Raw genomic sequence first — 17599 nt, 5'->3', positions numbered from 1 at the left:
AGTCATAAAATATCAGGATTTGCAGGCAGAAACGACAGCAATGTGGAAGAAAGATACCAGACAGTTCCAATAGTAGTAGGAGCAATGGGTATTCTACACGAGTATTTAGATATGTTGCCAATACATGTAACTCCATATGAATTGCAGGAGTCATTACTGGGCACATTGCGGGTGCTGCAAAGAGTACTTCTGGCTGACATCAAAGACTGAAACAATACTAATTTCATGAACCTTAATCGTACTTTGACTAAGGAATGGGGTCCATTCTTGTCATGGTATAAGAAACCCAAAAGATTTGGACAAATTAAAAAAAAAAATAAAGCATGATATTAAATGTTTTTGCAATCTTCTAGACCAAGGTAATCTACAACTGGAACCTGGTTCAGGTCATACACAAGTAAGAGGCAATTTGAAAACTAAAACTGACTATTTTGCATGTTCTAGTCACATTACTTAATTCTAAAACAATTAATTTAAATTTTTCAGATCATGTGGCTTAACTGTTTGAAACTGGGATTACTTCACAATGTTCAATTGAAGGCAGATTAATAAAAAAGCTAACTGGCTAGGTTCTTTCAACACCTGAGAGCAAAGACAATATTATTTGTTTATAGACTCAACAACTTACAGTGCCACATTTTTATACAGCCTGGACCTCATGCTGAATTATTTAAAATGAAAATAAAAAACAAAAGGCTTATGAAGTTGAAAATGCATTTTACAAAAGAAAAAATATACCTACAAAGGATACAGATTCTTTACTTACATATTCTTTTATATCATAACTTTAAAACATTATTGTATACTCTAAATTCTGAAATAACAAAAACTTTATTGCATTAAAAAGATGCATTATGAAAGGTACTAAAACAAGAAGTTTAACCTTTCATTGGCAGAGGTAATAAAATAACAATACAGTTTTTAGTATCAAAGATAATAAAGGCAACTTAGAGACATTTAAAAATAAAAATTAATGTAATAGAAACAGTTTGGAGACCATACATGCATCCTTTTGCATGGAATCTAGACAATGGTCAGCAACACTCTTATCTGATGAAGATAACACATATTTTCTACAGTTATTCCACTGCAATAACTTTAAGGTATATTAAATTTGCTATTTAATGAATCATCACCTAGTCCTGATGCATTCCTTACACCTTTTACAAACAATAGCAAACAACAAATTTTTGAACATACTAAATGAATGGTTAACTGAAGGTTATTTAAGTGACAACATTCACATGTGTAACTTGCTTTATTTATAAGAAAGGGAATAACTAAGACTTCTAAAATAGAAGGCATATACACTTAAAACAGATTACATTTATTTTTCTAAAATCATTCAAAACAGATTAAATAAAATAATGCCATATAAACTACACATAGGAGTCTTTGGTATGAAAGGGAAAAACTATGGAAGATATGGTGTTGTCATCAACTGAAATCATTCATAGTACAACAAAATCTCAAATTTTTCACAAGATATTACAAAAGAATATAATACATTTGCACATGATGCTATACGGAATATACTGACAAGTTTAAAGTATGTGATCCTATTTTGATATTACAAACCATATTTACACCTAGTCAGGGATTTGATCACTTGTGAATGAATGGTTTGGTAAAAAATACAACAAATTAATAAAGAGTTAAAGCAGGGCTGCTCTTCAAAGTAGCTTATTAGCATTACTATATCTGGTGTAGTAGAAAAATTTAACAAAAAGCACAGATGAGAATTTTACCTGCACCTTTATGTAAATCTTATGCGGATTATTTATGTATTATAGCTAAAACATAAAAGTGGTTACAAACTGTTTTTAAAGACATCGAAAATCAATTAAATAATATTGTTCTATGATAAGACTAAATACGGATAGCTCACAACATTTATGGACATTACTTTTTCTAACCAAGAAATTGCACTTCTAGGAATTACAGTTTTGGAAATATATCCTTTATTCATAATCAGTGGGAAAACATTCTTAACAATACTAAGTCTATATTACAGAAATTTAACATTTTAAGCTATCATTTAAAAAAAGTCTATATTCTGAAACATTTCGGTACATTTTGAAAACTAAATTATTTACAAAATATTTCCTTTCCTGAAGAAAACTAAAGAAAAATCCTTATTACAAAACTTATTTAGGAGAACAGGTTAAATCCTCTTCAAAGGTACGCACTGTATTGTAAATAAAATAAGGGAGGGGGTTGATTTAGTTTAATAAATCCTATTACACATCGAGCTTCACTACATTAATATCACATATTAAGATACAAGGGATAAATCCCATGATTTTCCTGGACACATTTATGAGACAATATAACAATATACAGGACTGCTTATCTATTAACAAATTATGAAAAATAATCCTACATTACAAAAATACATAGATAAGATCAAATGTTGGAAAGTTTCTTTAATCCTAGAATTAAGAATGTCAAAATTATGGTACAAATTCATTGTGGATTCTTATTATTATTATTATTATGACAGAAGGTGGAAGAATCTTAATAAATTTTATTACACCAGAATGGATAGATTTGTGAGATTTAAAAACATACCAATGAAACATAACTTTCATTAGTGACTGATGTTATGAAAGAGACTTAGTTAAAGAACAAATTAAGTATAAAGTAAAAGCTGGGAGATTATGCCATAACTGCCAAAAAGAATAAACCATTTAGCATGCTCTATCAAAGAGTTAAAGTATTTTGGGACAATTTGTATGATACTTAAAATATAGATATTTATAGTGTGGTCATTATAGTAATGCTTCTACACATATTTGTGATAAATATAAGATGATTGTCAAGTGCAATATAGATATTACAGCTTTCTGAATGTGATAATTTACTGTATAATAAACTTTGGGACTGTGCATTTATCATGGGGAATCAATGTTAGTTATAGTAAACAAAGCTGGGGAACTTAATTGCAATTTTACATTATATGTCAGATATACTTCTGTTAATTTTTGCTTTTGTTATTTAATTATAATTATTTTAATTTTTGGAAGTATAAACATTTCTGCTTTTCAATAAAGTTCATCTATTACTTTCAATAAATGTTGTGCGATCTTTTATATCCATTGGAGCTACCATGAACTCGGGTAGATGGGACCTCAGTTTAACATTTCAGCACTATATCTACAGTGGAATCCAAAATGAAACCACAGACTATGCCTTTCAAATTTGTTAAGAAATGCTTATAAACACTCCTACAACTGAGGATATTCCACTCAGATTCAACCAGGTCAGTGCATCTAAAGGTGGAGTGGAAGAAAAGATGGGAAACAGCTAAAATTACAGTACATAATGCAGATGAACCATGAGCCTGCATTATAAAAACAGATGAAGGACCCACTGTGCTACATATCAAAGAGCCATACTCAGGTTTCAAGCAAAAAATGGTATTTAACTAACCAAAGTATATCAATTTCATCAAATGCAATGACACAACCTGCTATCAGAGATAAAGGTAGAAGTTCTGAGTTAGAGACAAATCATAAGGCTTCCCAGATGGCAGTGAATTCTAATTCATGTCTGTCAAATGCTACCCAGGCTGGTCCATGCAGACACCTGAGAAAAGATTTTGAAACTTTAGCCATCTGTCTAGCCCTCTTTCTTCAACTGGTTATGTACCAGTTCAAGTGACTAGTCATACTCAAGAAGTTTGTTTGCTAAAACAATACAGAGTGCAGCTATGATCATGGGCTAATGTGAGAATGATTCTTTTTACTTGAACGTTGTGACTACCACAAAAGCTGCTGTTTGAAAAGTTAAAAATGTGTACAGAGTTTAAAATTCCTTCCTGAAAGTGTTGCATTCAGTTCAACAATGTCAAGTGTGGGCATCGAAGTTAGTAATTGTACACAAGCCTTTTAAAGACCACGTCTATCTCCTTGGGTTCATAGGTAGGTACTAGGCTATTGGCCCTAGGGCTTATATAAGCCTAGCCAAATGGTACCCTGGCTTTTGCCACCCAAGAAAATGATTTTCCTGTGCCCCTGTCAAGCAGAGCCACAGAAGTGATCCCCGGGGTGAATTTCCTATCTCCCATCCATTCATCAAGATTTTTCTTGAAGGGTGCTAATGAGGAGCTTTGTTTGATATACATGGGTAGTTTGTTCCAGAGTATGGGAAGTCTCTGGGACAGGAATCTATACCTCCAGCATATTCGGTTTATTGTGGTGACAAGGTTTAGGTCGCTAGAGCATGTAGCTCGGAGAGATTGGGATTTCTTTAAGTGGAGCATGTCCAACAGCTCTGGGTTTAACATAACTTTGTATGTTAGGCAGAGATTGCCTCTAAGTAGGCTGGTGTTTTTTTAAGACAGTCTGTGTAGGGCATCTGTTTGAGGCCGGTAATCCTCTTTGTGATGTATTTATGTGGCCTTTCCAGTTGTTGTAGATGTCTTGTGAGGTACATACCAAAAAGGTCGTTGTTCTCTATAATGGGTCTAATGAGTGATGAGTAAAGGGGAGCAATGACCTCTTTTTTCCTGGATGAGAAATCTTTTGTGATTAGGTGTGCCATGTAGAAGGATTTCCTGACTACTGTGGCGATGTGATTATCAAAGGAGAAACTCAGGCAACAGGCAGCTGACAGTAGAGTAGAGGCTGTTATGAGGGGAGATTATAACAATGATGGTTTTATGTTACTTTTCTTGTGTGTGTGTATGTGCAGGTGTTTGCACGGGCATATGTCTGTGTGTGTAAAACTCTGCTTGTACCTTTAAGCCTGATGAATACCCATAAATACATTTAGCCTTTCAGGCAACAGGCAGCTGACAGTAGAGAAGAGGCTGTTATGGCAACTGTACTCAGTATGCTGTTGCATTATAGCTTTGCAATTTTGAGTCTGGTGCCATTACTGAATACCTCAGGCTGATGGCTTAACATCTTATTTTACTCTGACAGTGCCTCCCACTAATGCCAGGTATGCACATGAACAAAGGTCAGGTTCTTAGTAAGGATACTTGGATCATTCGTCAAGTAATGTAAATAAATAGACTGCTGACTAGCTACACAGCAAGTTTTTTTTTCCCTAGACATATTAAACAGTACTAACAGTAAACCCACTGATATACAGGAGTTATTTATTTTTCTTTTTGCACTTACCCAGTAAGGAAGCTGTTGGTCAGCCATGAATGCTTTAAGACTGGGTTCACTTTTGCCATTGCCGGTCCAAATTCTTTTCCACTTAGCATACTTTTCATAACCATCCTTATGGCTACAAAATCCAAAAAACAAATAATTACTTCACAGAAAATAAATAATTTAGTACATAAAAGCATAACTAGATTTGTAAAAGCATGTAAACTTATACTTTAACCAAGATAAGAAGAGTGGCAAATTCAATTGTGCCATACTGAAGTCTGTTCAGCATGTAGTCACATTCCTCAGAATAAAGTCATACAACATTAAAGAAAACATCATGGTAGGTAACAAATCCTGTAAAATAATATTTGATGTAGAAATATATTTATTCTGTTCAAAAAAAGAGAAACAGCAACCAAGAAGCCCCTCAGAACATGAAGATTAATACTGTGTGCACATCTTCTTCTTCTTCTTTCGGGTTTTCCCGGTTAGGGGTCGCCACAGCGGAACACCTGTCCGCTCATGATTGGCAGTGGAGTTTTACAGTGTCGAGTTGCCAGCCCTGCGCCCAACCTTCCACAGAAGGCACACACACGCACTCATACCTAGGGGCAATTTAGAGTGTCCAATCCACCTACAGCACGTCTTTGGGATGTGGGAGGAAACCGGAGCACCCAGAGGAAATCCACTTGACCACAGGGAGGACATGCAGACTCCGCACAGAAGGCACCCCAGCCGAGGATCGAACCGGAGAACCTCTTGCTGTGAGGCGACTGTGTGCATATCTGTGAGGCTTAAATAACTTATTTCAGGAGCTTTGGCAGTTTCATGAAAAGGCAAGGTATGAAAACAAAATATATGCCTAAATTCTGAAGAACTGACCTCTATTTTTATTTGTCTGTCAGAATGAGTAACGGCCCTTTTTCAGCAGAGGCCTGAGTAGAAAAGGCCCAGAGACAGAATGAAAATGAGTATAAAATTTATACACAAAAGTAAAATGAGAACCTAGCAAGTTTTTAAGTGACACAGAGTATAATATATAGTACAAAAATTAAAAGTACGGATGACAAGCACGCGAATAGAACAGTTTCTAAAAGACACAGATCAGTATTACAGAAAAGACAAACTTTGTATAAAGCCATTCTGTGGAAGTTTGTTTGTTTGTGTCTTTCGGCTTTTCCCAGTTAGGGGTCGCCCCAGCGGAACTCCGGTCCGCTAATGATTGGTAGTTGATTTTTACGTGCAGAGTTACCAGCTCTTATGCACAACCTTCAACGAATGTACGCCCATGCACGCATGTCTGCATGCAGAAGATGCTCTAGCTGAGAATCGAACCGGACAGCATCTTACTATAAGGCAACAACGCTGTGGAAGTATATATACAAATTGTTAGGTGATAGTGGAGAAAGGGGGATTAATGAGGCAGATGGAAAGAAGTGGTAGTGTTGAGAGAAAATGTGAGAAGATGAGTCAGATGTGAAGGAAGGGAGTATTGTGGAGAGATGTACGTGGAAGAGTATGAATTCAGATGTGATATACTAGTCAGCGACACTGCATAGATATTGTTCAAGATGCAGGAAGTGCAGGAGATGTGTTCTAGATGTATAAAAAGGTAGAGTCAGGATGGAGTGAAAATGTCTAGTGATGATATACTCAAGATGAACAGGGCAATTCCAAGAGTCGGTAAAGTATAGTTGCAGGCCATGTTTAAAGACAGATGCATTAAATGGTTTGCCTAAGTGCTAGGGTAATACATTTCCAAGATCTATGCAGCTAGAGTAGAGACAGCTACCAGCTGTGAGGAGAGGTTTGTAAATATTAAACTGGAAACACAACAGCTATGCTCACAGACTGAAATAACTGATGTGCATTACCAAAAAATGGCCTGTATGTTAATCAGTACAAAATCAAAACAATCTTATGATTCTCATTCTGAAGAAATGGCTGTAAGAAAAAGTTTTTTTTTTTTTTTTTTTTTAACAAAATGCTACAATTGTTTTAAATACTGTTTAGACACCTAGCTGCTTATGTGTTTTAATGAGCACACTATGACACGTTCTTGTGCCATTTCATAAATGAAAACTTGAAATCAAAAGACAAAATGGACACATGGAGGAAGGTGTCAAATTCAAATACGAAAAAATATGGAAAGAGCAAAAGTATCACAGAGTAATCACACAGTGGGCTATTACACTCGCTTCATCAAACTAATATTTTAGAGATAAAGAGCTAAAGGGTGCAGGATTTCTGACTAAGACAAACAATCATAAGGGCAACTCTAAAGGAAATATTGGCTTTTGCATCAAATACACACTTCAGGTCAGAATCACAGTCAATGAGTATACAGATAAACTGGTGCCTCAGTAATCAATGCTGTGGCCTTTAACTCCAGAGCGTTAAGGCTCACACCTTCGACCCTGGATACTGTCTGCAGAGCATCATCATGCTTTTCCTGTTCTTGTCTGGGTGTTGGGTTTCCCCCTACCTCCCCAAAATGTGCTACTTAGGTTATTCTACTCTCCTTGGGTAATTTCTGTAAAGATGACTCTGGATCTCTGGATCTATTTTGTTGGATGACTGGAGCCGATAACATAGTAATTCAATGAGAAAAGCAGGAAGACTACAACTCTAAACCAAAGCCTAACCTCTTCCAATAATCTTCTTCTACCACAATACAAATGCCTTTCCAAGTAAAATTAAAATAGAAAATAAATGCCCCTGGTAAAGTATAAAGCCTATAAAACATTAAGGTAATCTTGCTGTCTTTGTGTAAATAAAGAGGTTCAACTTTTAGTTGGTGCAAGATTTTTATTCAAAATTACATCAGAACTGATTATGTCCTATTAAAGAGCTTACTCATGCCCATATTGCAGCAGCACAGATGTCCCATAATAATACATTTTGCAGCAAGACAGCAAAAAAACAGCAACAGGCTTGCTTACCTCGGTCAAAAACCTCTTACAATTAGTGACAGAAAAACCTGCAGATTTTTTTTTAATATAACCCAAGCTTCAACATTGTCTGATCATCTTTTAATTTATCAAAGAAAATGGAGTGGAAGGTCCTTATAGGTATCGTTGGTTTTGTCAAGCAGAAACAGAAATACATATTCACTTCCAGATCTGAAGCTGTTTCTCCACTCGGCCAGTGAACAAATCGTGGTTAAGAAACTAAACTTTTTTTGTGAAAGCAATAAAAAATTGTACACAGTTGTGAAAATAATAAAATAAATGCATAAACAAGTGCATAGATATATAAATAAACAAGGAAATAGATGAATAGCTGCTACAAAAATAACAGTGTCAAATCAGACAGGTTTTAGACAAGTAAAAATGGCTAAAAAGATAATGGAAAAAGAAAAAAAAATAATCACCAAGTCATAAATTAAAATGTACTTAACAGAAAACAACTTTTCATAGTGATGTTCTTTTGGATGCATCTAAAATAGCCATAGTATTCAAAAATAAATAAAATCTTTACGTTGTGTGGAACAATCAATCACATAGTTGCAAAGGCTTGACAATGGATGAGATTAGTCCCCACTGTCTGTTCAAAGGGAAATGCAAAGCAGAAGATGATGGAGAAGGAAAAGTAACAAAGGCTCAGTCCTGGAAACAAAAAGTATTTTATCTAGTGGCCTTTTGCCAAAGTGCAAGGTGCTATTAAGACTATACTCATTAAATGACCTTCAAAAAGAATCATCAACATAAGAATGTATGGGAAAAACATACATAAACCATTCCCTCTGATCTATAGAGAAACACTGGAGACTCTCTGCCACGTTTCAGGAGTCATACAGCACACACAGGGCAGGTTCACATTCACCAGAGATCTCATAATCCTCATAATCAGACTAGAAACCACAACTTCTCCCATATTACAGCCAACAGGAAGCCAAGTGACTTCCTTCTACTAAGCTTAAATATTAGAAGTATATCCAACAAAGTCCATGAACTCCATGCCACCATAGACTTGTACTCCCCAGATATAGTCATCCTGACAGAAACCTGGCTAAAACCTCACATTACCAGTGAGCAAATACTCCCTACAGGTTATGGCATACTAAGAGTAGACCGGCTAAACAAGAAAGGAGGCGGTGTAGCTATAATATTTACACAGCATCTAAACATCCAGATCTTAAAATCATCAGCTCCACAAATAGGCAATGAAGAAATAATATATACCGACCTCAAAATAAACCAAAACAAAACCATCAACATAATTGGATGCTACTTCCCACCTGGCCAAAACATCCCTCCACTAGAAAACCTCTTCAGCTGGTCTACCCACCATCTCCCCTAAGAAACTATCATTTTAGGTGATTTCAATATTGACTGGCAATCCTGTTCTGGCAACCATCCAACCCATCATGTAAACATTCATGGCTTCACCCAACTAGTCCAGTCGCCAACCAGGATAAATAAAAACTCCAGCAAGCACACTACCCTGGATTGGATACTAGTCAGTAAGAGCCCCCAGTCATATATAACCGGCTGCTTATCAGATAGCCTCAGTGATCACTCCCCAACATTCCTACTCAAAAAAAAAAAACCTATACCAAGCTAAACCTGTCATGTACTGTCAAATACGTAAAAAAATAAACTTTAACCCACTCACATTCTTCTCATCCCTCAAATAATGTAACTAGCATCCTCTAAAGTACCTCAATCTTGATGACGCAGTTGAATTTTTTAATACTACCTTCCTGAGCATCCTTAATTACCATGCTCCCATAAGACTTTCCAGAATAAAAGCACAACCCTCCCCATGGCTACAGAAAACTACCAAGTCAGAAATGAAAAACAGGAATAAAGCCTGTGAGCACTGGCGCAAAACCAAAACCCCCTCAACTAGACAGAAATTCCTAGAACTACGCAATAGAGTCAAAAAACTAATAAAACAGGACAAATTCCAATGCTACCAGTCTGCCCTAGACTCCTCCCAACACAGCCCCAAACAATTCTGGTCCTCCATAAACTCCATCCTCCACCCAGGCAAAGTCCTGGATGGTCCTCCATAAACTCCATCGTCCGTCCACCCAGGCAAAGTCAGTACCCCTCCTTCTAACACCCCTCACTCCTCAGAAAATATTGCTACGTCATTCAACACACACTTCACACAAACCATACTATCACTGGCTAAACAACACAACCCCCTCCCCTCCAACCCACACCTTCAACTAGTAATCTCCCCACTGCCTTCTCTTTTTCTCCTGTACCTACCTCCAACATAAAAAACTCTTAACTAAACTTAAGCCCACCAAATTAGCAGCAGACACCCCCCCCCCAAGTGAATACCTACAAATCGCAGCTGATGCTCTGGCCTACCCAGTATCCATCCTGATTAACCGATCTCTGTCAGAAAGTTACGTTCCCACACTGTGGAAAGTATCACATAAAATTCCCCTCCACAAAGACACACCCTCCACAGAACTAACCAATTACCACACCATAGCTATTCTCTCTCCACTCTCCAAAATACTAGAGAGATGCATACACTCTCAGGTCTCAGACTACCTCCTTACTAACAACCTCCTTTCCAACACTCAGCATGGTTTCCAACCAAACCATAGCACCACCACTACTCTCCTTCACTAACACTATCCTTCAGCATAAAAACAATGGCTATCTCTCCTCTGCTACTTTCCTAGACCTATCTAAAGCATTTGACATGGTCCGGCACAAACAACTTATCTCTGTCCTCACTAACCTATCCTTCTCACAATCAGTCACCAACTGGTTTCAGAGTTACCTGTCTGACCGCCAACAATCCGTTGTATGGCAGAATGACATATCTCCCCAACTACCTGTCTCCATAGGGGTTCCCCAAGGATCCATCCTTGGACCCCTACTCTTCTCTGTTTTCCCCAACAATCTAGCCTCTGCCACCAAACATGGCACACTCATACAATACGCAGATGACTCAACCATCATCTGTTCAGCCCAGTCCCTACCCAAACTGCAGAAAGTCACACAGGAAGCCTTTTCCTCTGTTGAAACTTGGTTATCCGATACCCAATTAATACTCAACCCAAACAAAACTAAACTACTCATCTTCAACCCACCAAACATACTCAAAACAACTCTCACTTTAACATCACAGCAAAGACAACACCACTATATACACAACTGAACACACCAAATTGCTAGGAGTGGAAATAGACAATCTAAAACTTGACATTCACATATCCATGAGCATAAAAAAGTCCACAAAAAACTAGGAGCGTTATACAGAAATAAGCAACTTCTCACCAAAGCAGCAAAGATTTCAATAGCAAATTCCTACTTTATCTCCACCCTACTTTATGCCTCTCCAATATACACCAACCTAAGGCAATGCGATCTAAACCAGCTAGAGACTTGCTACAACAAAATTGGCAAATTGGCCACAGGGGCATCCTACCGTAGTCACCACTCTCTCTCACTTGCTGAACTGGGCTGGATGAACTCCCTCACCTCCTTCAATGGTATCAACTCTCACTCACCCACAAACTAGTAAACCATCCACTAAATGTCCCATCCCTCCAGAACCTACTCCAACCCTATCGCACCACCAGACCACTAAAATCCAGCAACAAAAATCACTTGCAGATCACTAAAGCCAATAACTCTGCTGGTGAAGCACTATTCTCTTGCACCACAGCCAAATTCTGGAACTCCCTGCCACCCACAATTAACTCCATACCATCATGCACCCACTTCAAAACTTTACTAAAAGCGCACCTAAAAACATGCTGGCTATGCCCTTGCAACTCCCACTCTAATATCACCCACCCCATCCAACCATTACCTTTCATTCCACTCCACTAACTACCTTGATTATAGCAAGCTCAGATGCTCATAAGCTTACTACTTATTATACAGCAGGAACTTCTTATTGTAACATTTGTTAATGTCTGTTATGTACTTCACAGATAAAGATTCTAGTTGTCTACTGATGTACTATGTTCTTCATCTGTAAATATGCTGTAAGTAATTGCTATGTAAATTGTTAATCGCTATGTAATCCAATGTAACTACTGTCTGTTTATTTTAACTGTGGAGTTTTTCTCCCCGAGCCTCCGCTGAAAATGGACCTACGTCCAGTCGGACACTCCCTGTCAAGAAATATAAATAAATAAATAAATAAATAAAGTATATTGAATACATCCCTGTTTAAACACCTACTGAAATACTTGTGTATCCTTTTCCCATTCCACTATCTCCAATACCAGATGGCTAAAAAAATGATGTAAAACAGACTTCACTGGCATGTTTGAGTAGAAATAAATCAAATCATCTTTGTTGCTCTTAATGTCAACACTTTAAGGTCCCTTGACTGAGGTTTAAAAGGAGTGGGTTTCCTTTCTTATTTAGGTTCCAAATGGCCAAAATGATTTACTCTTTGATCACAATATAAAAGAAATTAACCAGAAAAAATCTCAAGGACATTTGTGACTAGTGATGGTCAAGGACATTTGTGATTATTGATGGTCTCAACTAATGCTGATGCCTTATGCTCAAGGGACTGGCAGACCTGTACAGTTTAATTATGTATGTTTTTGCTAAAGGTGTATGGTACTTATTTAACATTTGTTCACCGGGAGTGTCCGACTGAGCCAAAAAGGCCCGTTTTCAGTGGAGGCCTAGGGAGAAAAGCTCCAAATTACATTTTTACAAAAAACAGTGGTAACATTGAACAAAAAAATGCATAAACAAGAGGTTACACAATCAGTAGCAAATACATATTGGTATATTATCAGCAGCAGACACATATTGAAATTAAGATGGTATTAAAAGACAGATATAGGAAGAAGAAAGAAAAAATAGACGAGGTTACAGAATAAATAACAATACATACTGCATTGAGATACTGCATTGAGGTGGTGCAGCAACAGTGTTACAAAATAATGCAGTAGGATTATAAATAACACATATTACACCTTACAGCAGGTGGTCTTTGAAAGCAAGCACTTTTAGAAAAAAGATTTTAAAGTATTTTTGCCTGGGAAGGGATGATGTCCTCACCAGAATTAAGTTATTATAGTAGAAGATACGCGGTAAAATAATCCGGACATGAGATTGAGGGGAGAAGAGAAGAAAAGTAAGAAAGCTAACAAGGAAAATAAGTGTTAGGGGGATAGAGAGAGGATGAAATAAGGTCTAGAATTAAATAAATCTAACGGCTCATCCTGGTGATGAGCAGGAGCATAGTCAGTTTGCAGACAAGTTGGCTTTCAGAAGACTTTTGAATTTGGAGGAGTTAGCTGTGCCAAGTATGGGCCTGGCAACTGAGTTTCAAATTTGGGAAATGAGGTTTGAGACTAAGGCATCTGCACAGCTATTATTGGCTTTAGTGATTCCTAGAAGTTTGTTGGATGAGTGAAAGGTCCTGTTAGTATAGGGTTTCAGTAGATTTTTCAGGAATGGACATTTGTCTGGCTGGTAGATGACAGAATGACAGATTTTTAGTTGGCTGAGGTGTAATAGGTTAGGGAGTTCCAACCAGCCTAGTTTTTGAAGTTCTGAGCAATGATGAGTTCTGTTTGGGAGGTTAAAGGTGAACCGAGCTATTTTGCTGTAGCAGGCTTCCAAGTTCATTTAGGTTTGATTTCTTTAAGTTTGTGAACATTGGGGAGGCATACAACAGTGAAGATAATAGATGGTTTGGGCAACGGTAGTTTTAGTGGAGTCGGTGAGGAATGGTCTAGCTCTGTAGAGTGACTCAAGTTTTATGAGGACCTTTTTGATTGTTAGTGATATGTGCAGGTCATAACTGAGGGATTCGTCAGTCGTAACAACTAGTAATTTGGCATGGTCTACTGGCTCAATTTTGGTGTTGTTAGTAGAGTAACTGGCAAATGGGATGAGTAGTTGACCTATTTTATTGGTGGAAAATAACAGTAACTTGGTCTTGTTGGGGTTAAGTATTAGTTGATTGGCAGAAAGGCAGTGTTCTACATCTGTAAAAACCTTTTGTGTTTTTTGCAAGAGTTTGGGGATTGAGGTGGCTGAGCAGATGAGTGTAGAACCATCTGCATAGTGTATGATGCTAGCTGATGTGGTCGCAGAGTTGAGAGCATTTGTAAAGATTGTAAAGAGAAGTGGACCAAGAATGGAACCTTGGGGTACCCCACTGAGACTGGTAATAGTGATGATATTTCGTCTAGCCATTTAACGACCTGCTGTCTATCCGACAAGTAGCTGTGGAACCATGACAGTGTAGAATGCGAAAAGTTTAAAGGAGGCTAGTTGGTACAGTAGTTTTTGGTGCAAGACTGTGTCAAATGCTTTTGACAGTGTCTAGGAAGACTGATGGACTATAAAGGCTGTTGTATCGAGATTGGTTTACCAAGATTGTGAAGCTGATTAGGGCAGATGTGGTGCTATGCTTGGGTCTGAATTCATGCTGTGCGTTTGAGAGAAGATTATTGTTAAGGAGATAGGGAAGAATTTGGAAGTGTACACATTTCGAGAAATTAATCAGTGGAGGGAGTATAGCGATGGGTCTGTAGTTCAATAGTGGTGTCAAGGTGCCTTTTTTGTGTAGGGCAATGATATGAGATATCTTCAAGAGTTTGGGAACATATTGCTTGGCAATAGAAAGATTTATTAGTATGGAAATGGGGTAAGAAATAGCATCACCTGCCAGTTTCAGGAAAACATTGGGAAGCAGGTCGGCTGCTAGTGTGGAAGGTTTAATGGAAACGATTATTGATGCATCTTGTAGGTATAGGTTTAAGGCTAAATGTTATTGGATTGTCGGTAGAAGTGGTAGGTACAGTCAGTGGTTTGGTGGCTTTTTGGTCAAGCAGGGAAAGGATGGAATTAGTGAAATGGCAGTTGAGTTGAGAGGCTATCTTTTCAGTGGTACGTGGAGTGGAGGGATTAGGGTAGAGGAATGTTTTGGATTGAGTAGTTGGTTTATAGAGGCCCAAAATTTCTGGGGGTTATTTTGATGTTTCTGTTGGGTTGGGAAGTAGTAAGGGTTTTTTTTTTTGCCTATTTTTATTTGCATTTTGACTGCGTTTCTTAATCGTTGGTAGTTTTAGAGGTTTGTCTGTTTTTTGTTAGCTAGGCAATGGGACCAAGCCCTGTCTTGTTGTGTTATAAGGAGTTTAGTATGTTTTGTTAGCCATGGGATAGGTTTGGATCTTATGCAGACTTTCCTGATTGGGACTACTTTATCTAGGGTTTCTAAGAATGCATTGTTAAAGTATTGAGTTGCATTATCTAATTGGAGGTATTTTAGTGGGGACCAGCTACATTCTTCCTACAGTGATAATGCTGTCTGACCACATATGGAGGCTGCTAGCAACCATGATGTCTTTCCAGCAACAATAGAAAAAAGTTCATCAGTAATTGGGGATGATGTGTGGAACTGAAAGACAGTCTTTTAAACTAGTTGTTTGAGACTGTTAGGGCTGTAACTTGCCTAGTTACGTTACCCTACATAATCTACACCTTACTGAAAATAAGGGTTCCGGGCTGTACTGTCTGCTGCACGAGTTAGCAGCACTGTAAAAAGCGTGGAATATGGTACAATGAGCACATGAAATCTTCTGAAGTTTAGGATTATTTTATAAAATCTCACAATCATTTGACATTTTTAATGTGAAGTTGTAATCAAAAGAGGTCTCCATAAATCTAGAGAAGCATGCTACAGCTAAAAGGCAGTGGGAAGACTAAAAAATACAGATGACACACAGCTGACTATAGCAACTGCATATTAAGGAGAGAACAATAACACAATGATGAAACAAAGGGGAACATGAAAATAAGCTGGAAAATTTGAAGTAATAACTGAAAAAGCATTGTAGATACTAAGTCACATCTATATTACATACTGCTACCCTGCTAAGCTCTGCAGTATTAAAAAAAACACACACACACACAATGCCAGGAAATAGTAACTCATTACTCTTGAAAAGTGGTGGCATACATACATGACCTGCTCTAATGAGTGTTACTGAATAGTCTAAAAATGAGAACTACATAAAAAGATGGCTAAGTCTGCAAAACAATAAACTGCGAGTGACAAAGACATCTAACACCTAAAAGATGAAGTGGTAGGCTGTTACACCAAGCTAATCTTTGAAAGAAGCACTAGAGAGAAAAAAAATGCATATGCCAATTAAGAGAACTAAAATAGGTGTGTGAGTGGAAACTTATGAAAGTACTATTATAGACCAGGTGATCAATTCTGAATAGTTAAAAGAGACTTCCAGTACAGAGCGCTGAGATGATGCGCAGCTCAGCACTCTCTTCAAAGCAAAATTAAAATGAGTTTTTAAAAGTGACTCTGGGAATTCTTGGTTCAATCAAGAACATTGCTAAGACATTAAAGTGTACTTATGGCAAAAGGGAAATAAAACAAAGGTTAAAAAAGGCAATTGTTAAAGCAAGATATAGTTGTACAGCTGCCTATTTGGATAACAAGAGATCAGACCTCCAAAATACTGTGAAAGCCCCAAGTCAACAAAAAGAAGCAAGGATGTCAGAAATAGAAGAAAATCTCCACAAAGTGCACTGTAAGATAAAGAAAATGAAGGACTCTTGCTATGCATATACAGAAGACAGATAAAATGGAAGAAATTTAATGCAAAGTAGCAGATCACTCAGATGAGACTACATGGCTAAAAAAGTAGAGAAGGGACATTCTAGCATACTGGTGGAGCATGAAGCAGTTCAAGAAGGAAAGAAACCACTGAGAAGTTGATGGAGCTAGAAGACAGAGTACAACATGAAAATTTAAGATTCTCCAATGTAGCAGAAGGGTCAAAGCTAGACTGTAAAAAAATTTATGGAATTGCAACACAGTAAATAGACAGGAATCCCCAGAAAGAAAACTGTATTGTATAGAGTGTACCTGCCAACTCAGGGTAGCTGCCAACATTTCGGAGGCCAATGGATTATCAGTGTACAGCAACGCTCTGAAAGAATGTTACCAGAGCCATTGAACAAAAGGGAAAACCCTGGTGATAAATGGCAAACCAGCATATGTGGAGCAGGACTACTCACTGGGAATGGATAAGAAAAGAAGCAATTGTTTCAGCTGAAACATGGGACTAAAATTTAAACTAATGGACACTGCAGTATTCACAGTGTTTTTCCCAAAAGAGCAAAAACACTCTTAGAAGCAGCAGAGTCTGAATTTGGAGAGTACAAAAAGCACTTATCAAACATGAAGTGGGAAATCGGAAGGAAAGGACCAATGCAGCCAACACATGGAGAATAAGAGCTTTTGCCTTCAAAACCATTTCTGCTGCTCCAACATTAGATGAAACAAAAAAAGAAGCAGATGGAGTTGAATTCTGAAAGAACAAGGGAAAGTTTGAAAAAGAACAAAGGGAACTCTCAGTTAACACCAGTAGAAGAGCAGCAGGACTCAAAAAGGAGCAGTGAATGGAGAAATATGGACTGAGTACAACATGAAAATTTAAGATTCTCCAATGTAGCAGAAGGGTCAAAGCTAGACTGTAAAAAAAATTTATGGAATTGCAACACAGTAAA

The 17599-nt window shown here is 37.5% G+C and overlaps 1 protein-coding gene across 1 annotated transcript in view; it reads right to left on the bottom strand.

The window, feature by feature from the left end:
• The window catches only part of KDM1B (lysine demethylase 1B), a 1151880-nt gene that overhangs the window by 872473 nt on the left and 261808 nt on the right, over positions 1-17599 (bottom strand). The window contains exon 5 of the mRNA XM_044065274.1: positions 5130-5241. Coding sequence (XP_043921209.1) covers positions 5130-5241 — 112 coding nt within the window. The remainder of the gene's footprint in view (positions 1-5129; positions 5242-17599) is intronic.

The sequence above is a fragment of the Protopterus annectens genome, chromosome 3.part0 (assembly GCF_019279795.1).
Source record: "Protopterus annectens isolate FY-2018-M chromosome 3.part0, PAN1.0, whole genome shotgun sequence".
Classification (NCBI taxonomy): domain Eukaryota; kingdom Metazoa; phylum Chordata; order Ceratodontiformes; family Protopteridae; genus Protopterus; species Protopterus annectens.
This window is presented reverse-complemented; position numbering and strand designations above follow the sequence as displayed.